The 27,723-nt window shown below is 44.1% G+C and overlaps 1 protein-coding gene across 1 annotated transcript in view; it reads right to left on the bottom strand.

The window, feature by feature from the left end:
• LOC139764508 (uncharacterized) overlaps positions 1 to 27,723 on the bottom strand; it is a 612,046-nt gene that overhangs the window by 290,276 nt on the left and 294,047 nt on the right. Inside the window, exon 2 of the mRNA XM_071691139.1 lies at positions 2,544 to 4,548. Within this exon, the coding sequence (XP_071547240.1) occupies positions 2,544 to 4,269 (1,726 nt within the window). The 5' untranslated portion in view covers positions 4,270 to 4,548. The remainder of the gene's footprint in view (positions 1 to 2,543; positions 4,549 to 27,723) is intronic.

Raw genomic sequence — 27,723 nt, 5'->3', positions numbered from 1 at the left:
CCCTGTAACATGATGACCTGGCCTTTGAACTTACAATGAAAGGCCAAATCAACATCATTACTAAAGGTCGTACCCTCATGCTCAAATGGTCCGAGTCTCCATAAGACTTTACCTACGTTAAAGTCCAATAAGTCAACAGGAAATTCAGAACTATCGACACTAAGGCTTGGGAATAATAAGCCTCCATATCACAGTGTTCAGAGCTCGTTAACTAGTCTCTGTCTCATCAAAGCTTTCAGGTCTAGTTAAGAATAGTACAGCTTCATCATGATTATCTTTAATGACTCTCAAGTGAAACTTGTCGAATTCTGAGGAAGTAATTAATCCAATTAATGTTAAATTAATGTAATTTGTGTTGAACATTAGAGATACGGGTTACTAGAGGCTTAAACCCTCAAGTTTTGTTGGGGGATACTTTTATCGGCATCACAGGCGTTCCCAATGAACGTTTTGGGCCAATGCTTCACACGGGAGGTAACTGTTACCGTTTAGGGTAACTCTTCGCCCCAATAACAAGAGATAACCGTTACCGTGGGTTAAGTCGGAAAGGGTAAGCGGGTTTTCGTGGCTTTAAACCGATTTGTTGGGTTTTATATTTAATTGGCGATTTCATAATAGAGCTGAGCCTGGATTGAAGGCCATTACTGTTTTTATCGGGCAATTAAACAGAATGACGGACATGAGACACCAAGGCTACCAGACAGCTTTCGTAAGTGAAGTGTAAACCTTCTGTGGGAGGGTCTTCAAGAAGGCTGACTTGGGTTATTAAGAGGCTCAAGGGATGGCTTTTAATTTCTTGTAGCAATTACGTTTATTGAGCAATTATACCAAATGACTGACACGGAACAACAGGGAGACTGACGGGTTTCTTAAACGACTTTTTGAGCCCATTACTGGAGGATCTTCAAGGAGATGAACTTTGGTCGTTTTCTTACCACTTTGAACAGGACGACGCGACCCGGTATTAAATCGCTAAGACCCCTTTTTGTAAGGCGGTGCGACCCTTGAGCACGCTTGTCCGACCCCTGAAGCAAAAGTTACGACCCTTGAGCAAGGTCGGTGCGACCCTTGAACACGGAGATTCGAACCCTTGAGCACAGCGATAAGACCCTTAGGCAAGACGGTAAGACCCTTAAGAAGACTTGTTCGATCCTAGAGCACGAGGGTGTGATCGTACCCGTGACTGTTCGACCCTTGGGTATGATGGCCTGGCCTTTGACCTGAGCCATGAAGAAGGGTTAGGTCAAAAGTCAGGCCATCATTCACCACGGTCGTTCCGTTGTGCTCAAGAAGTTATAACCTTGGGGTTATAATACACCTTTATCTATCTATCAATCCCTAAAGTTCTTTCCAGATTTATTAGAACACTTACAACGAACATACCGTCACTTCGTAATTTAACATTTTTGACAAACGCATCTGCAACGATAACATCAGTATACTTATTTTCATTTCACCCTTGAGAACATACCTTCCATGAAACCACAAGAAACATATTTCACTTTACCATCATCTTTTAATTAATACTACCATGACACCAATGGCATTCAATCTAACCCCTATGGATAATGTTAAAGGTAATCGTCACTAAACCCTCGACACCACTGACCCTTGACCTGACCCTTATGGGTCACGTTAAATGTACCTTCATCAAATCAGCGTTAAGAAGCATACTGTACATAAAGTAACAAATATATATATAAAAAGAAAGCAAGAACAGTATGTTTCCCTTTCGGAAAACGAGCTTCAATCCTTGGAACGGATATATCAAATATATATCAAACATCATATTTCTTTGTCACGGAGGAAAACTTAATCTTACTTACAATGATGATTGGGATCTGTGTGTAGAGGTTATGTAGCCGTCTCCTGTTAAAAGCAATTTCCATATTCTATCAGCTTGATTACGTCTGTTCAAGGTACAAAGAAATATACAGGGGAAGAGGATCTAGTGAAGATGAGGCTACACATTATCCTTATGGGTCACGTCTTAGGCCTATATGGGTCACAGATCAAAGGGGAGTGGTGTCGTGGATGTGATAAAGATGAGGTTGTAAAACTGGCCTTTGACCCGACCCATATGGTTCAAGTGAAAGTCAAGTGGTGACGAGGGTGTAGTGAAGACAGCCTTCAACCTTACCCTTGTACGGCTCAATTCTAAGGCCAGTGGTATGGAGGGTTTAGTGAGGATGTGGACGTAATAAAGATGAGGGGATAAGGCCTTTGATGTATGAAGATGGATTTTGACCTGACACCTAAAAACGATCCAAGCTAGGTCTAAGGCCGGACGAAGAAGGATGTAGTGAAGATATCAACCACCTGAGTACGACAGCACGACACATGGGTATGATGGTCTGGTCATGCCGTCAAACCCAAGGTCTTACTGTCGTGCTTAGGGGTTCAAGAGGTTAAAGTTTTAGCTGATCCATTCATGTGGCATGAGAGTGACACAATAAGCTGATCTGACCTCGGAGGGTAGTTGGTCTGAGGCTATCATAAACATTTCAGCCTCCAAGTCTGTGCTGGCGGGTGAACAGACTTACCTTTGGGTCTGTTGTATCCGTGTAGGGCGCAGTAGGAGGCTCGGGATCCTGCCGAAGCGGTGGCTGCCCACTTAGGTGGTGGTGGAGGTGGAATAGGCTTCCCCGACCCGGCCTCCCGTTCCCACACCGCCCTCCGCGCCGCCACTCCTCCACCCTCGGCCATACCACCCCCACACTCCTCCAACAGGTCGATCCTAGCGTGGTGTCTGCTGGGGCTACGGGAGTGACTGCGGCCGCGACGCGCCGGGGAGCTGCGAGACCTGGAGGAACTGCGGGCCCTGGGGATTGTGCCCTGAACCCCGCGAGGAGACGAGTGGGTGTGGGCATCCAGGAGGGCGAAGGGGCGTCGGTCACGGCCCGGCACGGTGGTGGGGTCGTAACTCGGGTAGTCAGCGCCCAGGAAGGTGGTGACGGCGGAGCTGGTAGGGATGGACCACACGCCGTCCCAGTAGTGGATGGGGCGCTGAGCCGGTGGGCACGGCAGCCCCGCTATGCTAGACCGCCGCCCGTAGCCGCCATCAACATGCCCCTGGCGATGCTGCAGTGGATGGTGGTATTGTGTGGGCAGGTGGGCGGGAGCAGGGAGGTAGTGTATGGCGCCTTCAGAGAACGGCAGCGGAGGCGGCAGACTGTGGTCACTATAGGAGCTACGGGAGCCGCTGTGGGAGCTGCGGCTGGAGTCTGAGCCGCCGTAAGCCCCCTCCAGGGCTTCTCCTGGCAGGTAGCGCGGGTCGAGTGTTACCTGCGGCGTCTCCCGTGGGAGGCTGGGCAGTGTAGGGTGCTGCGGCTGGGTTACGTGTGGTGTGGGCGTTGTATGGGCAGCCTGTGTAGTGTGTGTCTGAGGTGTGGGGCCGTCCCATGGGCGCTGGGGGCTGGTGTCGTGGGTGGTGCGGGTGTACAATGGAAGTTGTGGGGTAGAGCCAGCCAGAGGCGGGCAGGCGTACGGGTGGGTATGACCTGGGGTGTAGCAGAAGCGGTAGCCGCTGCCGGTGGAGCCCTGACGGGGCAGGGTGGCGGTCCTGACGCCCTCCTCCCCGGTCTCTAGTTCCTCACACTCCGGCAGACTCCTCCTCTTAGTGGAGCCGAAGGACCTCCGCCTCTCGCTGACGGTGTCGGGCTTGGAAGGCTCCTGGCCGTACAGGCTGCACACGCGGCTGGCCAGGGAGCCAGCTGCGCTTTCGCACGGCTCCTGGGCCACGCTAATGGCCGGGTCATGGGGCCGACGGGGCGACCTGGGGCCATCTCTGGTCAGCGGGGCAGGACTACGGGGTGGGGGAACGGGAAGCGCGGGCGACACCCGACCGGTATACTGCACGTACTGACCTGACTCCTCCTCCTCACAGCCCTGGGACACAGGTGGGTCCTCGGCCCTCTCCTCCACACTGGTGTCCTCTCCGCTCGTCCTGGCTTCTTCCCTGGCCCCGTGACCCCGTGCGTCCCCGCTGGCCACATCAGGGTCGTCGCTGTCGTCGTCCCGGGGCGGCTGGTGAGCCACCAGGTCCAGGGTGATCCTGCCCCGGTCTTGCTCGGGCGGTGAGGTCTGCGAGGCGGTGTCCTGGGCACACGACTCTTTGGTAGAATCTCTGGAGTTGATGATGGACGGCAGGGAGGGGGAGGGCCGCGCCCGGCAGTGAGCGCAGGTCCTCAGGTGGGCTCGGCAGTGGGCGCAATGGCGCAGATGCTTGCGGACCTTGAGCAGCCATACCATCCCAAAGAGCGCCATCATGGCTGGGTGGAGGCGTAGCCAAGCATCACACTCCACCCTCCTCCACCCTGGCCGCCACCGCCTCCACACTCATCCTCCAAAGTACTTTTCTCACTCGCTCTCTTGCTACGCTACACCATCACATCTCCCGGCGCAACACAAGGACTAACCACTAATCACTACTTCACTCATCTTTTCACGCTGGAATAGATCATGGTATCACATGGTCTTCTGTCTACATTACTCGTTCAGAATCTTTTTAGCCTCTGTGACAGCAGTTAACACACTTTTCACTTAATCCTGGAAGGGAAAAATGATTAGTGCAATCCATACTCCGTGACACGTCCCTCAGATCACCAGAGAAGCCACACACTACTGCGCAAAAAGACGTATGAAACGAGCACTGCTTCGAAGCAGCTCAGGGATTCACGCGTTGTGAATCCGTTCGGAAATGGGACTCATCGCGATTCAAATTTCTTGTCTCAACATCAGTACATATCGATGATGGCTGGTCACAGCAATACTGTAGCATGTCTATGTTGAGAATAAGGGGATGGGGGGAATAGAAAGGCAAATGAAATGAATAGAAAATAAAAAATAAGTTCATACCTCAGAACAAAGCACGACGCGGAGTAATACATGAAACGATATAGCTAGAGGCCGCTGGAAAAGCGAAGCCTCCCAACCTACAACTGAACTATGATGAAACTTCGAGGGTAAAACTCGCGAAGCCAATCACAGACAGTTTATCTTTCCTTTAATACAAACGTACAACGATAATAGTAGTCATCAGTGTATACCCAAAGGAAATCTTGTTCACACTGATAAATGAAATGTAAATCACCACTTTTCCACATACCTGGTAGCGTCCACAGGGAACACCAGCACCTCTGTCAAACATCCAAACGGTAAATCATGAAATGCCAGTTAACTCTGACAGGTCACCTACTGTGGACCACAATCCGCCCTATGGAGGCGCCTCAGATCATACACGTCAAAATTCATCCAGATGTTCGGATTTATGCACATAAATACATGCTGCAGCTCCACCTACACTCCGGCCCCTGCTGCTGACCGACCAATATTCGCTCCTGCCAATCAACTGTAACCGACTGTAACTGGGCGAATAATAGTTGCTTAAACCGAAGGTGTGAGGAGATTTCCCCAGAACGGCTGCACCGGAGGTGTAAAGTTAAGGGTCTTGGTTTTCTGGCCACAGCAGTGGATTGTTTCGAACCCCATCTCGTTCTCTTTTTTGTACCTTCTTCAACTTTTCCAACAACTGTCTGGATATATGGATTATATTTCATAAAGGTTTCGAACCCAACCATTCTAGTATTTAGTAAAATCCACAACTGATCTGTCTATGGTCAAAATGTATCCACACGTTTCAGAGACTATTCGAGGGCGAGGTTCCTCGTTCGTGCGAACAAGAACACTGAACTGCTTCGTGTATGGCTGCTGAACCGAAGTTTTATTCAATTACTCATTTCTATTACTGACTCACAACACTGACTCAGAACCACGACTCGTCATATGACGGCGCTCAAAGGAGCAATCCAGCTCGCATCATCAGTAAACCTCGCGACTCAGTAAACCTCAATACGACGTATAAGAACGACGGACCAATATTCGAGTCGTTCTGGACACACAAGAGACGACAAAAGTCGGGTTTGAAGAAATGAACGAATCATGCTTCGGTCCGCGTCGAAAGCCCCGACCCATCATAAGACTGGATGGTCGTTCAATGCGGTTGTCGTTCCCTGGCGCCATCCTTGAAGCTAGTTGACTGACCGCAAATCGATCCCTGAACTTTCCAAATCACAAGCACCCCAAATATCAGTCCTCAGGTTTCTATTGTACTGAATCAATCACTATAGGTACAATAAAAAGGACTTTCCTGATTACGTAAAAGACTTCTGAATATATATATATATATATATATATATATATATATATATATATATATATATATATATATATATATATATATATCCCATACGGGTATTGTAGTATCAAGCTTCTGTAGTATTTAGATTCCACGTACCTTCCTACGAGTGCCGGAAGTAACCTGCTAAAAGGCCTCAGCTTTAATAGACCGGCCACAGTGAGATCAACGAGGACGCCCCCAGGGGACTCCTCCTCCTCCTGGTGGAGGTGACGCACAACCATTCCGCCAACGCGACTCTGTCAACCCTGACTCACCTAAGGACTCGTCCAGACGACTCTGTACGAGGCGTCACCTCCACAACACCACACTCGTGGGGACGACCCGTGATGACTGCCAGGGGATGTCATGACACTGAACGAGGACACCATTACGGCTCTGGGAAACGACTCAGAACGACTCGTCAGGACGACACACACACACACACACACACACATACTAAATCTTCACAAGATGTGGTTCCAAGAGTATAAACCTCCCTCCCCTACACAGAAAAAGTAAATGATTACACATTACGATGATCCTCCATCAACCTTCTAGAAATACTCCAGTCAGCTTTTGGTCATTCCCTTCACCAACACAACTTTATCCCCCACGTAAGAAATCTACTGAAAAAAAATAGAATACGAGAATTATCTCACGACCACAATGGAGGAGTGAAAGAAAATTACGGAAATATATAATAAAATTTGTCAATAAACTAAAAAATATATGGGAATTCTACTACATTGATAACACCAGCAATATAAATATATCAAATCACCTCTTTACGTCAACAAAACCTGCAGCAATAATATATATATATATATATATATATATATATATATATATATATATATATATATATATATATATATATATATATATATATTACCAGTATAACTATAAGGGCAAACAAATTACGTTTATGTCAACATTTCCGAATTAATGACATTTTATGTTACAATTCTAAAAGCGCCACAAATGAACTTCAACTAATTTCAGTGGACTACATCTAGGAAAAATCAGATGATTAAAAATATGTACAGTATATATATATATATATATATATATATATATATATATATATATATATATATATATAATTATCCCTGGGGATAGGGGAGAAGAATACTTCCCACGTATTCTCTGTGTCGTAGAAGGTCACTAAAAGGGGAAGGAGCGGGGGGTTGGAAATCCTCCCCTCCCGTTTATGATTTTCCAAAAGAGGGAACAGAGAGGTGGGCCAACTGAGGACATACCCTCTAAGGATCACTCCTCTGTTCTTAACGTTACCTCGCTAACGCGGGATAAGGCGAATATTTGTGAAGAAATATGTGTATATATATATATATATATATATATATATATATATATATATATATATATATATCATGTGTGTGCATGTGTAGTTGTGTGCTGCCAATGTCCGTGTGTATGTCAGTGTGTGTCTGTAAAGCAAAACCCATATATTGAACTGAACAAAACCGGAGCGGATCAAACATGGTGGCGCTGCAAATATTTTGTGCATGGCGGAAGTTTCAATTTCATGTTCCTCTGACCTTGCTGTGTCGCTTGCCAGTTATTACACCACGGTTCTGTGCCGCTTCCTGGAGGGCTAATGCCGCGCCAGAATTGTCGTACCACACGAGTCCCACAGGATCCAGGGGTACACAAGATGAAGAATCCAACCTGTGTCTGTGATCTTCTCCTCCTACTCTTCCTCCTCCTCCTCCTCTTCCTTATCTTCTTTCTCCTCCTTATCTTCCTCCTCCTCCTCCTCCTCATTAAGCCTTTGGGTAGAAACACGTACTGTTTGTCACTCTTACGTACATGGTGATAAAGTAAGACGGTGGTATCAAAATACATTATGTGATGAGTGAAACGCGAGGAACAGGTGAGGAGGAGGAGGAGGAGGAGGAGGAGGAGGAGGAGGTGGATGTTGTAACACAGTTCTAAATCAGTTAGTCGCTTCAGACTCTCGAAAGTCAATCTAAGATTCCCTTTCCCCAGCTACTTTTCGAGGACGACAACTGCAGTATTTTTCCAGCTCTTTCATAACCCAGACCCGCCAATTCCGGCAACGGTCTAGCGGCACATTTTTCACACGGAAAAAAGCGAAATGAAATAGTAAAAAGAAAAAAAAAATCTCAAAGCCCCGTGTGAACGGACCACCTAACTCCCTCCCTCGCTGCCGATGATCACCTGAATGAGAACATCCAGGACAGCCAATGGAAACCAGCAGTACCGTTCATTACCCTAATGCGACGCGCCTCACAACCAGGTTGCAACGTATCGTAACAATGATACGTCCTGCGACTTAGGTACACTCTGCTCGTGCTCACTGGCGGAACATGTGTCTCAAAAGCCTTTACGTTCCTCTCAATTCTAGACTGTTGGCTGAGTGTGTTTCTCAACGCACGAATCACGGAAGAAAATGGCCCTCATCCCCAGTGTACAATCATCCATCACTAAGATAATAGCCCTCAACCCCCGTGTGTAATCATCCATCACTAAGATAATGGCCCTTAACCCCCGTGTGCAATCATCCATCACTAAGATAATGGCCCTTAACCCCCGTGTACAATCAGCCATCACTAAGATAATGGCCCTTAACCCCCGTGTGCAATCATCCATCACTAAGATAATAGCCCTCAACCTCCGTGTACAATCATCCATCAGATAATGGCCCTCAACCCCCGTGTGCAATCATCCATCACTAAGATAATAGCCCTTAACCCCCGTGTGCAATCATCCATCACTAAGATAATGGCCCTCAACTCCCGTGTGCAATCATCCATCACTAACATAATGGCCTTCAAACTCAGTGTATAATCATCCATCACTGTGTCTTCCATCTTCTTGTTATCCTCTTTCTTGTTTTCTACTAATATGAAGAGATGAAGAAAACTATAAGAGAACTGTTAAATTCCCTTCTGCACTACCAAAGCCAAGAACCTTTTGCCTCGCCACCACAAACGAAAGAGCGGGACTCAAGTGTTGTGTCTGTCGCTGTATTTCATCAGACAGTGTTAGCGAAATTTTGCGAATCTCCGTCGTGTGACTTTTATCGCCTTCTGACACGGGAAATCATCTATCTATCATAGGGAAACTGTTGGGCAGAGAGAGAGAGAGAGAGAGAGAGAGAGAGAGAGAGAGAGAGAGAGAGAGAGAGAGAGAGAGAGAATGAATAGAACGGTGGCATAAATACCTTTATAAACTTCTGAGGAAAAAATATAAGCGTTTTATTGTACGGGCAACGGGGAACTCTGCACAGAAATTGCAGAAAAAAAAAAGGAAACTTGGTGATGCAGAACAGAGAACAAAGGCAACGGCGTGGTACACGAAAACGTACACTACCACACACGCACACACACACACACACACACACACACACACACACACGCACACACACACACGCACACACACACACACACACACACACACACACGCACACACACACACACACACACACACACACACAGGTGGCAGGCAGCCACACCCCAGGAGGGTACTACCACCTGGGTAGTGGGAGGGTTAGCGATGGCGAGGTAACGAGACAGCACGACGGTGGCCGTCAAGTTCCCTTCCCTAACTCAGGTGGATGTCTTTTCTTTCTACCTCACATACATGTGAGCTGCTGGTACTCATTTCACAACTACATGCTTTCTACATGTTATACATACCACTCGACATCATGTACCTCACACCATTCATTCATTTTCGACCCTAAACTTCCCTGCGATGTGTGCTTGGCTCTGGCCCTGCCTGATGTCAAAATCTCAGAACACACAATAAAAGTTCAAATCAGGCCCCGTGGGTGAAGATCTACCTCTCCGTACATTACAACTGGGTAATTACAAACACAGACGGAGCAAAGTACACTCCCTGCAGTGGGCCAACACACTGACAACAATTCCCTAAACGTCCTGTGTGTGTGTCTCCACAGAGAGGCAATATCACGGCAGATTTCGAGTCTAATGACGCAAACGCCAACCTTAGCATGTTTACCACACCTTCCACCTCCCAGGAACGGGAAGCCCAGCAGCGTTCTCAATGATTATCACAAGTGACGCGATGATTGCATTCTCTCCTTCACGTGACAAACAGGAAACTCCCGTTTTACGTGCGTCGTGAAAGATGGCTAGCAGAACGCTACTTACTTGTGTGTGTAACACTAAAAGATGACTGGTAGAGTGTTACTTACATGTGTGTATCGTTGTAAAAGATGACTGATAGAGTGCTACTTACATGTGTGTAACATTGTAAAAGACGACTGGTAGAGTGCTACTTACATGTGTGTAACATTGTAAAAGATGACTGGTAGAGTGTTACTTATATGTGTAATATCATAAGAGACGAGTGGTAGAGTGCTACGTACGTGTGTGTACTATATTTCTCCTTGAGCACATACATCAGAGCTAAGCTATCTAAGAAAGTAATATTTCCTTAACATTCGTCAGTTTGTGAGCAACACCATTGGTCTGCATTTTGTCTGCTCTCATAAATTCGTCCCTCAATCTGAACGACGTGTTTCTTCAATACACATCCTATCTATTCTTCTTGATGGTATTTTCACTTTCACTTACCGATAATTCGTACATGTAATCACTTTCGACGGCACACTTTGCTCACGCACTTCAAAAAAATCACTCATGAAGAGAATAATTACTTGATTCGTAATAAGACCACCAGCAGCAAGTGTACTACATACATGATTAAGAATAATCAGTCCGTCAAAGGCTCACTGACAATACTAATCGTAAGAATCAACACGGTAATGCTGTCCTTTCAAATCTTAATTAAATGCAGTTACACAAGGCCCAAAACACAATTTTCATCAATCCTTGTGCAACAGCAATTCATGCAGGTTCGAGCACTTACATATTGAATGCTGCAAGTCTCCTTGCCTCCCTGAGGAAAAACAAATTATCTTTGACATGATTTTGTTTACAGCAAAAACGAAGACAAAAATAAGGTACTTATTAAAGAGTAATTTTCAAAAGAAACGTTTGTGCTGAGCAGCAGTATTTGGATCTAACTTTATAAACGTTTATCATGCACGTTTTCCTGCGTGTTAATCACTTAGGATTAATGTACTGCAGCTTGCATTCCATTAAAACCTACAACACTTGTTATCACTTATAAAGTCTTTTGTTAAAGTGCAGAGATGCTAAATCTCCTTCTTTGCTCATATTTGCTGACGATCAAGTATTAACCTTCAGGATCTCTGCTTAACGATGACAAGGCTATATTAAATCAGCCCATCAGCACGATGACGTGACCCCTGAGCAATATGGCACGACCTTGAGTACGACTATGCGACCCTTTTGTATGAAGACATGACCCCAAGGATCGTACTGTTATTCTCAAGGGGTTCAACTGGTTTGAAAGTAATACAGTCTTCTTGCTCACACGACCTACTCGAAGGCCCTCCAGCAACCAGGTTTTGTCCAATGGCCATCCACCACACCATCCGTCAGATCACACCCTAATATTCTTCATCCTACAAGTAATAACATAAAATGCTCAGTCCTACTGACACTGACAGCACTCCTCCAACAGTGAACCACTTCATCCATCGGCGGTGAACACCAGTGTCACAGTCTTCTCCTCCCCACCCGCACTGCTTCCTCACCTCCTACACGGTTAAGACCGCTACCGCTATCGCCCTAACCTTATCACCCCATTTCCTCCTTCCCTCTGCCTATTTCCCCTCAAACAGCGAAGCACCAATGCCCTCACGTGCAGCGGCGAAACATTTACCGCAATATATGTATATATATATATATATATATATATATATATATATATATATATATATATATATATATATATATATATATATATATATATATATATATCCATATATATATATATATATATATATATATATATATATATATATATATATATATATATATATATATATATATATATATATTTTACATACCTCATTCTCCTCCCAGGCTGAGACTATATCATTTGGTAAAGCCCGCCAGGCTGATGGGGTAAGGTTGGGGACGAACGGTCCACAGCAGCGATGCAAAAGGCTTAGGGCACCTTTATAACTTGTTTACTTTCCATTTTCCCTTTCATTTTGGAGGTAAGAAGGAGGTCTAGGGATCAGGGCTAATGCCCCATATCTTGGCCGACCGCGGGTGGTGAATAACGGAGGCAGTTAATCAGTGACGTAGACGGTGACCAGAGCACAGAACAGCATGCGAGGGAGGGAGGGCGGCCAAGGATAAGGGACATAGGAGGCAGTAGCGAGGAACATGAAAAAGGGGTGCGAACAAGGGCAGCACCAGAGGCGAAGGACAGGTACAAGTGCAAGAGACAATGACATGACTGAGCGACGGTGGGGAGGGAGCAGGGAAGATCAGAGGAGAGATATAACTGGGAAGGGACAGAGGGGGGAGGAGAACAGGAACAATAACTGGGTCATGGGCAGGAGGTAAGAGGAGAGAAAACGACACGAGCAGAGGGAGAGGGAAGGGGCACAATAGGGAACGTTAAATCAAAGTTGACCTCAGAGCACGACGACTGCACGACCCTTTGCGTATGACGCGCTGATAGCCCTTGACCTGATCCCTCATGATCAGGTCAACGGAAAGGGTCGTTTCGTGTTGTCGTGCTCAAGGTCTGTGCAAGTCCTGTTCAAGACGAAAAGAAAATGCGCATCAAGGGAAAACGAAAAACGCTAAGAATCTTCCTAAATTCACTTCCCTCGATGGCTGGCTCTGGTTAGCGTGAGAGGGATTCGCTGTAGTACTGCCAAGGCTCAAATTTACAAGCCGCATGTGGGAGGTGTTTGCCGGTTTGTGATGGCGGGGTGAGAGTGTAAGGAGGGGGGCGGAGGAGGGAGATGGGGGGGTTGATGTACCGGAGAGATGAGGTTGGGGAGACAAGAAAAGCATTAGTGATGTTGAGTTATGAGTGGTGTGTTGCTAATCGATTCTTAAAGAGTTGAACGTATGTGGTATGGGATAAGGATACGTGTGAGAGGTATCAGGTAATATGTGAGTGTATGTAAGGGTATGTCAAAGGCATCCAAAGGATGTTTATTAGGTTCATACCCACTAAGCATCGTTTGAATGTGTGCGAGAGTATATGATGATACGCGAAGCCGTGGGGGGATTTGTGAATGTATACACCAATATTGTAGCTGTGTGAAGGATGTACAGGGGTGGAATTCAGAAGAAAAAATGTGGTAATATGCGAGGATTTGTGGAGGGCATGTTAGAATGGAGCACGGTTGGTTAGCATGAACGAGGACATATGGGAGGTCACGGGAAATGGTGAGAGTGTGAGTATGAGGTGTACATATGTGCTGGTATGCGAGGATGAATGCGAATACGTGAGGTGATGGTTGATGCTGGTCAGTGCTGGTGGTATGTGAGGGTGCGGGGGATGATGTAATGACGTGTGGCATAACTGGTGTGGCTGGTGGTATGCAATGAGTGTGTTGGGTATGTATGTCAAGATGCGTGGTGATGGCAAGGATAACGTACTTCATAAACAATGCATAGAAAAAAATGTAGAGTTCAATATCTAGTTTGCCTTATCCTGACCTGACCGACCTAACTTACTCAACCCTACCCAAAGTAACCTCATCATGCCACTAAAATGTCTAGTATTGCAACGAAACTGACATAGCGATACTGACATAATCTTAGACGACACAAACCCAAACCAAACCTCACGTAAACTATATCAAACTAACCGGCAATACTAAGCATGAACGTTCCGATATCTTTATCATATACGAAACATACATATGAATGAACTGTTTATATGTACAGTGTATGAAGTACACTAATACTGTATGTCGAGGAATACAAGACTTTTGAGGGATAGTTTGGTAGGTGTACTTACGTGGTAAGAGATTGTGGGGGGATGAAGGTATGGACGGGAGGTGGCGCTAGTGTGTAGTGGCAGAGTGAAGGAGTGTAGTGGAGGAGGGTATTGGTGTGTAGTGGCAGAATGGTGGATTGCAAATGGAGAGTTAACCAACAACGGTTAACTAATAAATCATTAACTAGCAACGGGAGTCAACGTTTCACTTGTGGTAGGGCAATGGTTAACTAAAAACAGGTCATCGATCAACTGGCATTAGGGAAACGGCTAACTAATAACGGGACAACGGTTAACTAGCACTGGAGCAACGGTTAAATGTTACCAGCGCAACGGATAACTGATAACAGATGACATAATCATCCAGTGACGGTGAAAAAAGATAACGAACAACGGAGAAACTGCTGCTTACTGTTTACGGCCTTCAAAACATTCAGGATCCGTGGGTAGTTTTCCCATTACTGTTTGCCTTCAGCGGGACGACAACGGCCCGTGTGGCAACAGTATACTGCTGGTAGACAGACGGCAGACTTAGTAAAGACAGGGTAACATCCCTCCCCAAATACACACAAAACAAAGCTTGAACAATTGAACCGTTCAACGTAGGTTGAAAAGTTCAGCAACAGAGATTGGTCAACTTTCTCGACCTCTCAGTTACAACAAAAGTTCCATTACAAAAAAGGTTCGCTACATTGTAGTCAAATACATTCACAGCGACACACATTCATGATAGCTTTACATGCTGACAATACCTGCACACACACACACACACACACACACACACACACACACACACACACACACGACAGCTGCAATCATTGATGACAACTGCACATTTTAATAACAGCTGTACATCATAACAGATGTTCACACCAACAACAGCTTCACCCTGTTATGGCAGCTGCACACAGTAAGAACAACTGAACAGAAACATACATTACTTTCTCATGATTTATTCAAACATCTGAGAATTTCTTCAAAATATATAGAGAGAGGGTGAGGGAGGGGGCAACACCCACAGCTGTCATCACACATACAACAGTGTGAAGAGATCTCAATTCCCTGCCATCTCGCTCATCATTTCAGTGGACAGGGAGAACTCAGAATAGAGACAGTTCTTTCGCTGTCCCTTGATTTCCCTTCCTCTCAAATATATATATATATATATATATATATATATATATATATATATATATATATATATATATATATATATATATATTTCTTTTCGTACTTGATGGCTATTTCTAGTCACATATATTACCTCAGACCTTTCCATGGTTCATCCCAAGCGCTACACACACCATGGCTTAGTCCAATGACAGCACATCGACCCCAGTATACCACATTGTTCCAATTCACATCTCGTGCACGCCTTTTCACCCTCTCGCATAATCAAGCCCCGATCGCTTAGAATCATTTTCACCCTATCCTTCCACTTCCAATCTGGTCTCCCTGTTCTCCATATTCCTTCCACGTATGACGCACATGTCCTCTTTGTCAACCTATAATCACTCATTCTCTCTATCTGTCCAAACCATTTCAGCAAAACCTCTTCAGCTCTCTCAACCACACTTATCTTATTACCACACCTTTCCCTCTTACCCTTCCATTGTTTACCCGATCAAACCGCCTTACACCACATATTGTCCTCAAACATTTCATCTCCAACACTTCCACCTTCCTCCGCACAGCCTATCTATCTACAGTCTATGTCTCGCATCTGTGTAATACTGTTGGGAATACTGTACCTTGAAACATACTCATTTTTGCCCTCACAGATAATGATCTCTCTCTCCACACATTATTCATCGCTCCCAGAACCTTCGTCCCCTCCCCCACCCTGTGACTCATTTCCGCTTCCATGGTTCCATTCGCTGCCAAGTCCACTCCCAGATATCTAAACCACGTCACTTCCCAAAAATTTTCTCCATTCAAAGTCACACCCCAACTAACCTCTCCATTAACCCTGCTAAACCTAATAGCCTTGATTTTATTCACATTTACTCTTAACTTCCACCTTTCATACATTCTTCTAAACTCAGTCACCAACTTCCAAGCGTTTACTCGAATCTGTCACCAGTGCTTTATCATCAACAAATAACATCTGATTCGCTTCCCAGGCCCTCTCATCCCCCAGAGACTGCATACTTGCTCGTCTCTCCAAGACTCGCTTTTACGCCCCCTCACCAGTTCTTCTTTTTCCAAAAGAAGGAACACGGAAAGGGGCCTGGTGAGGATTTTTCCCCTAGGGCTCATTCCTCTGTTCTTGACGCTCCCTCACTAACGCGGGAAATGGCAAATATATATGACACATACATATATTCATATCTATATTTCTATATATATATATATATATATATATATATATATATATATATATATATATTTTTTTTTTTTTCAAACTATTCGCCATTTCCCGCATTAGCGAGGTAGCGTTAAGAACAGAGGACTGGGCCTTTGAGGGAATACCCTCACCTGGCCCAATTCTCTGTTCCATATATATATATATATGCCGATGGACTAGTAAAATGCATATCACAGGTCGGATTCGAACCCTGGGCAGGGCGCCTGGGTACTCGGCCACACGGACACATACACCAGATCTCTGGTGTTTTTTACGTGTGTCCCAACTTCATCTCATTGCAAAAAACAAGAAAGCAATGGAAACAGAATTGGAGGGGAGAGTGGGGAAGTATCCAGAGGGATTATCGAATATGTCTCATGATAAGGTCGGAGAGGTATGGAAAGTGAGTCATGACAAGTGATTTAGTGAAGAGAGAAGAGGAGATGAATGCCTTATGTCAGACGAAATATGGCAGGCAGCTAGAGTGGATGGCATTTCAGTCGAAGGAGGTGAACGAGTTGTTGACTGGTTAGTTAGGATTTTCACTGTATGTATGAATCATGATGAGGTGCCTAACGATTCGCGAAAAGCATATGTAGTGTCACTGTATAAAGACGATGGGGACAAAGGGGAGTGTTCGAAAGCGAGATGTATAATTTGAAGTTGTATGAGAGAGTGGCGATTGAGGGGGTGAAGGCCTATCTATACACGTAGCATCTGACCTAGGGTGGAACAACGTGGCTTCAGAAGTGATAAAGGATGTGTAGTTCAGACGTTCGCTTTAAAGAATGAGTCTGAGCAATACTTAGTGGAACATAAGGACCTGTATGTGGCATTTATGAATCCGGAGAGAGCGTATGATAGGGTGGTAATGGAAAACTTCTTGAGAATTTCCGAAGTGAAGGGATGAAGAGAAGGAGAGGAGAGTAAATGATCTCGGTACACATCAAACATAATACGAACTAAAACATGATGACCTTACACCAGATATACAAGGGTGCACAGCCAACCGTCTGCAGCTGAGGACCTAGTCCGTCTAGGACTCTTAGATGGTAAGACGGCTCCATCATTTCTCCCATCGACCGGATCATCGAAGTCCTCCCCACCAGCGGCAGAATCAATGGTCCACCACATGAACGATCTGGTTCCCGCAGCCTAACCTACGAACAGCCAGCCGTCTCGTGAGATGCTGGGCACCTTCATCAGTTCCGGCTCGAGGTCGGACACACATGCCAGGCTGGACCATCCGACGGATACAACCAAGCGGCAGACATAACCGTCTCGTGACCGATAGGAAAGTCCAACATGGTTTGGGGTTGAACCCGTAAGAAGCGATACCGTCTTACGTAAAATAATGTGATTCAAAACACCAAATTGCTGCGTACTGACGACTGAGCTTCATACTGGAAAATGCTTTAAGTATGCTGAGAAAATGTTGAAATGAAGGCAAGGCCGTTGAAGAAAAATTCAGCAGTTTGGCAGCGGTACAGCTGGCGGTGTGGCGGTGCTGATAACAACGTAGGTGGCAGCAACACTTGTGAGGATGCTCAGTCGGCCCAGCAGTGGCAACACTGAGGGAGTCCAGGGTTAACCTCACTGCACAACCTCTGCTGCTACGGTAACCTGCACCTTGTCCAGAGAACACACCCACAACGGAGAGTCCACGTACCATATTGACCCCGACTGTCACAAACCCACGAACGTTCACATGGCAAGTTTATTACGCTTAAAGAAAGTACCAGATGACAACCATAAAGTTCTTTTGAGCTTAAAACTTCTATGTAAGACTCTGGACATTTTGTGTTGTATCCGGAGACACATCTTAATTCAAACACCTATTTCAGGAACTTTACAAATGTGTGGCGCGCAGTGGCAAGGGTGGGAAGCGTAGCCCTAATGACTCAGGTGTGGAGGTTGCCTGCTTGCTCAGGGGGGGCCGTCAGGTACAAATTACCCAGCGGCCTAAAAAAAGTATGTTCCCTGTCAAAGGAAAGACGAGACAGACATTCTTTAAAGCAAACATCTGATCCACACACCCTCTACCACTTTTGAAACCACACTGCTCCTCCCCAATCTGATGCTCTATATATGCTTCCACTCTCCATAAATATCCTCCTATAGCAACTGTTTCAACAGCATTAGCATCCACTCAAGCCACAATGCTACATTTCATCTTGCACCTGGCTGTCACCACCTCTTCTCTCATCACTAGACCACACTCTCCATGACTCTCTCACTTCGCACACCACCACGACCCAAAAACCCCACATCTGCCACCCTATCATCAAACACATTCAACAGACCTTCAAAATACTCACTTCATCTCCTCCTTACTTCATCACTACCTGATACCACTTCCACTTTTGCCCCCTTCACTGATATTCCTATTTGTTTTCTTGTTTTCCGCACGTTATTAACTCCCTTCCAAAACATCTTATCATCTTACCAAGCCTGATAATCAGACTGAAGCAACTAAGACAGAGAAGATCTAGCAATCAGAAAAAATTACACATGAATATGCAAATCAATTTAGAAAACAAACCTACGCCTCAGTTCATAAATGTATGCCCATATATATAACTCTACTCCATCGTCAGACTTTGTCAGTAATAACACGAGCAATCGAGTTTACCCAAAATTCAATACAAGCCATAGATATACACATATATATGGAAGACTATTTCGGCTCAAAACTTAATACAGGACGAGTATATAGACATAAGTATGGATGAATGACTGTTCCATTTCCTAAACCTGCTGAGAGACGATGTACCGAGTAAATATTGAACAACATGATTAGAAAGGGCAAACTTATCATAGAAAAATCTCCAATACGTTGCAGAGCTTGAATTCATCATGGTTGAAGTATAGACACAACAAATCTAATCAAAATTTCCGATGCTTTCGTCAGGTACGGCGTAGTGCAGATAACAGAGGGTGGTGATGGCCAACACGAACGCTCATACGCAAGTCCAATTAGATTCTGTACCTTTGGTGTTGGGCTGAAGATCAGATGATCGACTATTCTCCACACACACACACACACACACACACACACACACACACACACACACACACACACACACACACACTTTTATGGAAAGCTAATGTGGCTCAGCACCACCAATGACCGGGAACCATTTGGACTAGGACGTAAGAAACACGTCCAAATGGACAGAAGGACGGACACTAGGCCATTATCCCTCTATGGAATGGACGGGAGGAAGAAAACAGATATGAACAAGTTAATGTGATTCGGTAGCGGCGGGAATGTGAAGCGTCAGCAATACATCTGAATGATCAGACGGATGAGATGGTCTCATTATGGAACGTAGGGGTGGAATCCTGGCTCAGGCTTATATATATATATATATATATATATATATACTATATATATATATATATATATATATATATATATATATATATATATATATAGTGGTTCCAACAATGTTGTATGGTTGCGAGGCGTGGGCTATGGATAAAGTTGTGCGCAGGAGGATGGATGTGCTGGAAATGAGATGTTTGAGGACAATGTGTGGTGTGAGGTGGTTTGATCGAGTAAGTAACGTAAGGGTAAGAGAGATGTGTGGAAATAAAAAGAGCGTGGTTGAGAGAGCAGAAGAGGGTGTTTTGAAATGGTTTGGTCACATGGAGAGGATGAGTGAGGAAAGATTGACCAAGACGATATATGTGTCGGAGGTGGAGGGAACGAGGAGAAGTGGGAGACCAAATTGGAGGTGGAAAGATGGAGTGAAAAAGATTTTGTGTGATCGGGGCCTGAACATGCAGGAGGGTGAAAGGAGGGCAAGGAATAAAGTGAATTGGATCGATGTGGTATACCGGGGTTGACGTGCTGTCAGTGGATTGAATCAGGGCATGTGAAGCGTCTGGGGTAAACAATGGAAAGCTGTGTAGGTATGTATATTTGCGTGTGTGGACGTATGTATATACACGTGTATGGGGGTGGGTTGGGCCATTTCTTTCGTCTGTTTCCTTGCGCTACCTCGCAAACGCGGGAGACAGCGGCAAAAAAAAAAAAAATATATATATTTTTTTTATGCTTTTCAATTTAAAAAAAAAAAAAAAAAAAAAGAGAAGGGGGCCAAGTGAGGATATTCCTGAAAGGCCCAGTCCTCTGTTCTTAACGCTACCTCGCTAACGCGGGAAATGGCGAATAGTTTGAAAAAAAAAACAAATATATATATATATATATATATATATATATATATATATATATATATATATATATATAACGTAAACACCACTACGCCACTGACCTACACTAGCAGCACAGAACTCCCCACACTATCCTACACCAGCACATACCTGGTGTAGGTCAAATTTACTGTGCATCCCATGCCCCTCATCCTGTGAGCGGTAGCGCAATATGATTACAGGGGTCAAAAAGGGTCTTAGTCAGACCCTGGTGGGTTGACATTACTTAAAACGTTACAATTCATAACAGGTGTTTCATTACATACTTTACATAGTTTCATATGGTAAGTTTTACCGACTAGATGCCAAAAAAGGAAACAAACTTCAAATTTCAGGTATCGTGTATCTTGTTACAAACAATATGGTCTTGCCACATTTCTTGCAGGGCTTGTTTAGAGCTATCCCTAAAAGGATCTATCTTTTCACAATTTAAGACATAGAGTTATAGTTTGTGTCCAAATGTATGACCACAAATTTTACAATTCATATGATTGACATCTGATTAACCAAAGCGCCAATAGTACCTATAGCCTAGCCTTAGTCAGGCAGTTACAACATCATGTAATCTGCTGATCTTATTACTTTCTCCATATACATATTTTGCTTTACACATTTTACTGTAATGGAAAATGTTTCTGTTTGTGCTTATCTGAACTCGTATTCGTGCTTCAAAGAAGTTGAAAGTTCCTTTCTAATTACAGTTTTGACAACCCAATGTTGTTTTCAACAGCATCTTTTAAGTGCAAGTCTGGCTAAAGCATCAGCTTTGTCATGTTCACGGAGGCCTAGAGGGAATCCATCACAATTTGATTTGAATCCCTTGAGCAATAATGTTTGAATATTTGTGTCTGGCTTCAGAGACCAGCATGTTACATTCTGATCTCAGGGTGTTAAGGGCAAGTAGTGTAGTCGAAATATCTTGATCTTAAGCTCTTTTATGATTAGTTAAAACTTGTAAATATCATGACCTCCCAGTGCTGTAATATCACATTACATCAACAGGTGTATTTTCAGGCGATAACTATTTATTTGCAAACCGCCATAGAACAAAAATGCTTCACATAATAATCACTGGAAAAGACGAAAACAATACTGCAATGTGTTGCCATATACAAAGGATATCTTGTTACTCACACAATTTGTAACGTAAAACCAAAAATCAGAACACTAACATGTCTGACCAACATCACTCAATATCATATTAAATGAATCCATATATATATATACATATATATATATATATATATATATATATATATATATATATATATATATATATTTTTTTTTTTTTTTTTTTTTTTTTTTTTTTTTTTTATACTTTGTCGCTGTCTCCCGCGTTTGCGAGGTAGCGCAAGGAAACAGACGAAAGAAATGGCCCAACCCCCCCCCCCCCATACACATGTACATACACACGTCCACACACGCAAATATACATACCTACACAGCTTTCCATGGTTTACCCCAGACGCTTCACATGCCTTGCTTCAATCCACTGACAGCACGTCAACCCCTGTATACCACATGACTCCAATTCACTCTATTTCTTGCCCTCCTTTCACCCTCCTGCATGTTCAGGCCCCGATCACACAAAATCTTTTTCACTCCATCTTTCCACCTCCAATTTGGTCTCCCTCTTCTCCTCGTTCCCTCCACCTCCGACACATATATCCTCTTGGTCAATCTCTCCTCACTCATTCTCTCCATGTGCCCAAACCATTTCAAAACACCCTCTTCTGCTCTCTCAACCACGCTCTTTTTATTTCCACACATCTCTCTTACCCTTACGTTACTTACTCGATCAAACCACCTCACACCACACATTGTCCTCAAACATCTCATTTCCAGCACATCCATCCTCCTGCGCACATCTCTATCCATAGCCCACGCCTCGCAACCATACAGCATTGTTGGAACCACTATTCCCTCAAACATACCCATTTTTGCTTTCCGAGATAATGTTCTCGACTTCCACACATTTTTCAAGGCTCCCAAAATTTTCGCCCCCTCCCCCACCCTATGATCCACTTCCGCTTCCATGGTTCCATCCGCTGACAGATCCACTCCCAGATATCTAAAACACTTCACTTCCTCCAGTTTTTCTCCATTCAAACTCACCTCCCAATTGACTTGACCCTCACCCCTACTGTACCTAATAACCTTGCTCTTATTCACATTTACTCTCAACTTTCTTCTTCCACACACTTTACCAAACTCAGTCACCAGCTTCTGCAGTTTCTCACATGAATCAGCCACCAGCGCTGTATCATCAGCGAACAACAATTGACTCACTTCCCAAGCTCTCTCATCCCCAACAGACTTCTACTTTAACTTACTTTTTTCTAATACTGAATAGAAATGAGTTATCATATACCTAATACCATCTTATTCTAAGTACCTAGCACCCACTAGTACCATAACAAATTATCTATTTTCGTCTAGCATCAACAACAACTGCCACCCTAGTCAACATAGTCACCCTAACATAGATAAGTAAAACTAGAGTCAAACAGAGCCAACCTAGTCCAAATACCTGGTACCATCATAGAAATAACTAGCACCACCCGAAAACAAAGGTCAATAACCCTGGTGTTGTAAATAACCTGGTACCCTAGTATGATAACCTGGTACCCTAGTATGATAACCTGGTACCCTAGTAAATAACCTGGTACCCTAGTATGATAACCTGGTACCCTAGTATGATAACCTGGTACCCTAGTATGATAACCTGGTACCCTAGTAAATAACCTGGTACCCTAGTATGATAACCTGGTACCCTAGTATGATAACCTGGTACCCTAGTAAATAACCTGGTACCCTAGTATGATAACCTGGTACCCTAGTATGATAACCTGGTACCCTAGTATGATAACCTGGTACCCTAGTAAATAACCTGGTACCCTAGTATGATAACCTGGTACCCTAGTATGATAACCTGGTACCCTAGTATAATAACCTGGTACCCTAGTATGATAACCTGGTACCCTAGTATAATAACCTGGTACCCTAGTAAATAACCTGGTACCCTAGTATGATAACCTGGTACCCTAGTATGATAACCTGGTACCCTAGTAAATAACCTGGTACCCTAGTATGATAACCTGGTACCCTAGTATGATAACCTGGTACCCTAGTAAATAACCTGGTACCCTAGTATGATAACCTGGTACCCTAGTATGATAACCTGGTACCCTAGTATAATAACCTGGTACCCTAGTATGATAACCTGGTACCCTAGTATGATAACCTGGTACCCTAGTAAATAACCTGGTACCCTAGTATGATAACCTGGTACCCTAGCTTAATAATAAGTGGGGGGGGGGGGGGAAATAAAGAAGTCACCATGATTAATGATGACATGAACAAGCAGAAGTAAACATGGATAACCACCACCTCCCTGGGTCGCCAAGCACTCGACAATGAGGCAAAGTGTCAAGCGTAAACAAAAGAGGGAAGTCTGGCGCGAGGAGGAGGATGATCAAGAGTACACAACAACGAGTGGCTGGTAATGAATGGAAAAACATCAAGCCAACTCGATTTCCACAGGTGTTTTCACGCCGCGTCACTCAGCGTAAAACACTGACTGTGGTGTACGGTGACGACAAACTAAAATTCTAATGTCGCTTTTGTGTAACATAAGTCTATGGCAGCGTACAGTGCATCGAGACATGGACAAATTAACACACACACACACACACACACACAAAAGATAAAAAAGGGTACAGCGACCAAGAATGGTCACAGAGAGAGAGCAAAAGGATTACGAACAGGATGAGAACAACGGCGGATAATGATGATAGCTTAAAATGGAGTGAAGGAGAATATAGGAACGATAGAAATTCAGTGTTAAGAAATACATAAACACCAACTTAATGACTGCATCAAGAACCACATGAGAATAGCAAGTGAACGATGGAGCCAAGCCATTTCTTACCATAACTGCTGACCGGTATGGCAAGGAACCTTCAAATGATGAACAGTGAAACTATACACACACATGAACATGGGAGAAGGAACAGATACCGTCATAGAAAAACATTACTAAAAGTAAAACACAAGAAAAATGTCATATACGATAGCACAAAGCTTAAGAACCAAGATCCTCAGACTTAAAACTACCTACCTTGGTAAGTCTACAAACGTAAAATAATATCATATTCATCAACAAGACAGAAACATTTTGCCGAGCTAAGAATGGAGACGACTTACAAGAGCAGACAAGAAGGAAACACCAAACAAGGTGGTGTAGTATATCAGTTTATAGGAATGACCCACAGAGAATGTGAATCAGGAGCAGCGAGCATACCAACCCCAACATAATGACGTACAAGTCACCTAAAATTAACATGGAAGGATTTCATGAGAAACTAACATGAGTGGAAGAGTTACTGAGAAGTAATGACAAGATCGACAATGATTTCAGGTGAGTTTAGAATTCATTTTGCTGAAAGGGAGGAAAAATGAAAGAGGAACGGATTATCTCATTCAAAACATTATATAGTGCGTCATTAGAGTAAGAAAATGAATATGTTGAGGAAAAAAAGGATTAAAATCATATACGAGACATTCATCCGAATTCAAATCATCTACAGACGAATATAATTATATCACAGACACTGAAGCTACCAAATAAACCTCTCGTCACATTGCGAAGTTGGGATTTGATAAAGACGAACAGAACACAACAGCACTGGAGGATGAACGCGAAGTCTGCATCCTTTATGTTCAATTCTGACAAAATTCATCGAGAAGTGAGGTTGATGTTTTGATGCTAGACACGTAAGGTGAGCGAGGGGCTCAACACCTGTAATACAACAACTGATGCAACACCGTTTGACAGAGGAATGCTAACAGCAACAGACCACTGGAACACATGATCAAAAGGATCAATATCATTTAAAAATGAAATAATGAAAAACGACAAATGCCGAGAGAGAGAAAATTGAGTAGAAGGGAATGGAAAAAATATACGCAATAAGCAGAGAAAAGCAGGAAGAGCTGCAAGAAAAACTAAAAAAATACTGACAGGGAAATTATGGAGACAGGGAAAAGAATGAATTAGAAGAAAGCACTACAATGCATGGAACGGAATAAAGCAAAGCACAAAAGTTCAGACACTCGGGCTTTTACAGTGGAAGAAAAATATGTAAGCCGCCCTAAGCAAATATGACACATGCTAATCCACCAGTGTAAGTCGGTGTTCAGCACAAGAAAGGTAGAAATATATATGAAGAATACCTATTCAGTGTCATGACATTATAGATACTGAAGTACAAGGAAAGCGATATCACTCAGGCAACTGATCAGCTTAAGAGAGAACTTAGCGGCAGCACCTGATGGGATCATAGCTCGACTACCAAGTATAGCGAAACGAAACGTTGAGGGTAGAACTGGAAGATGGATCAGAGAGCTTGAGACTAAGAGGAAGGTCAAAGCTTTGTTGAGGAAAATGAAAACATGTGTGAGGAAGATGTTCCCACGGGGGTACCACAAGGAAGAGTTCTTTGTTTATGATAATAACGAGACAGTGATAACGAAGAAAGAAATAATCATAAACGAATGCTTTAGCAAGATGGTAAGACGGATATAGTTTACGAATGGAAAGAAGTGAATCTGGCAGAAGTTAACAGATAAAAATTAACACGTTAATGACACCGTATAAAGGCCCGCCCAGGAAACAAGACATAGGAAAAATACCATCAAATATCTAGGAGTCTTAATACATACGAAACTAAGAGTGTACTGAGAAGAGAGCACAATCGAACCAAGTAATGAGAGGCATGATGATGAGAACTTTCACAACAAGAGACTGAAAACTATTGATGGAAATGTTTCATGTCTGCATAAGAAGGAAACCTGAATACAACTGCGTCTTGTGGGAGAATTTGGAAGCATTCCATGAGCAAAGACGAGGGACTGTATCATAAGAACTACCATGAGAGGAGGAAAGAACTTAAATTCTACAGCCTAAGAAGAGAACGACACATGGTAAACTTCGCTTGGTAACAAAATAAAGGATAAAGGAATATGTTATACAGTCAAAAGCCTCTCAGCTTGGAGGGAGAAGAATTATCAGACCTGCAAGAGTACCATGAACTGTACCAAGAATGGGGAAAAATGAATGTTTGAATCCCACAAAAAAGAAGGCAAGACAGGTGCACTGCACTACCAGAGGAAACAATAAGAAACATGTATGGAATAACTACAGACTCACTTAAAAGAAGACTGGATTGATGGTTGAAGTCAGTCCCGGACGAACACAGGAGAGACTAAATGAATGTGGCAGCAGAGAAAAGCATTGCACGCATTCATCAAGAATGACGTACGGTGGACACCGACACGCCCGCCCTGACTATTGGCAAGGTGTAGTCGTGGGTACACAACACACACACACACACACACACACACAAACTCTCTCTCTCTCTCTCTCTCTCTCTCTCTCTCTCTCTCTCTCTCTCTCTCTCTCTCTCTCTCTCTCTCTCTCTCTCTGTCCTAACACTGGAGACGGATGTCGTACGTGTGTAAGTGGATAAAAATACCCGAGGTAATCAGCCAAGTGCTGGGGAAAATGCAAAGGCGGGGTCGATCTGGTGATACATTTCCCTGATGGTAAGTATACTTGGTGCCTGGGAAGTGCTGGGAGGAAGGGGGAGGCAAGCGGGACGCTGGGAGGAAGGGGGAGGCAAGCGGGACGCTGGGAGGAAGGGGGAGGGAAGCGGGATGCTGGGAGGAGGGGAAGGGAAGTGGGAAATGGCAAGGTAGAGGAGGGTGAGGTAAGTGGGAAGTGTGAAGGGGCAATGGGAAAGCAGGAAAAGAAGGAGCAGGAAAGGGATGGGAAGTGGGCATGGGGAGAAGGACGAGCAAGGAAGTGAGGCAGGAATGGAGCAGGAAGACAGAAGCAGGAAGTGGGATGAGAAGAGGGAAGAAAGGAGTAGGAAAGGGAAGGAGAGAGGGAGAGAGAAGATGGAAGGGGTTAGGGGTAAGGGAAGGAAGCAGAAAATGGGGAAAAGGGAAGGAAGAAAGATGCAAGAAATGGGAGGGAGAGAAACAAAAGATGGTGAAAAGCAGTAAACATAAAATTAAAGGAAAGAAGAGAAGCAGTGAGAAAGAAGAACCAGAGTGAGACAGA

Source organism: Panulirus ornatus, chromosome 4 (assembly GCF_036320965.1).
Source record: "Panulirus ornatus isolate Po-2019 chromosome 4, ASM3632096v1, whole genome shotgun sequence".
NCBI lineage: Eukaryota > Metazoa > Arthropoda > Malacostraca > Decapoda > Palinuridae > Panulirus > Panulirus ornatus.
Note: the sequence above shows the minus strand (reverse complement) of the source record. Positions and strands in the feature narration are given on the sequence as shown.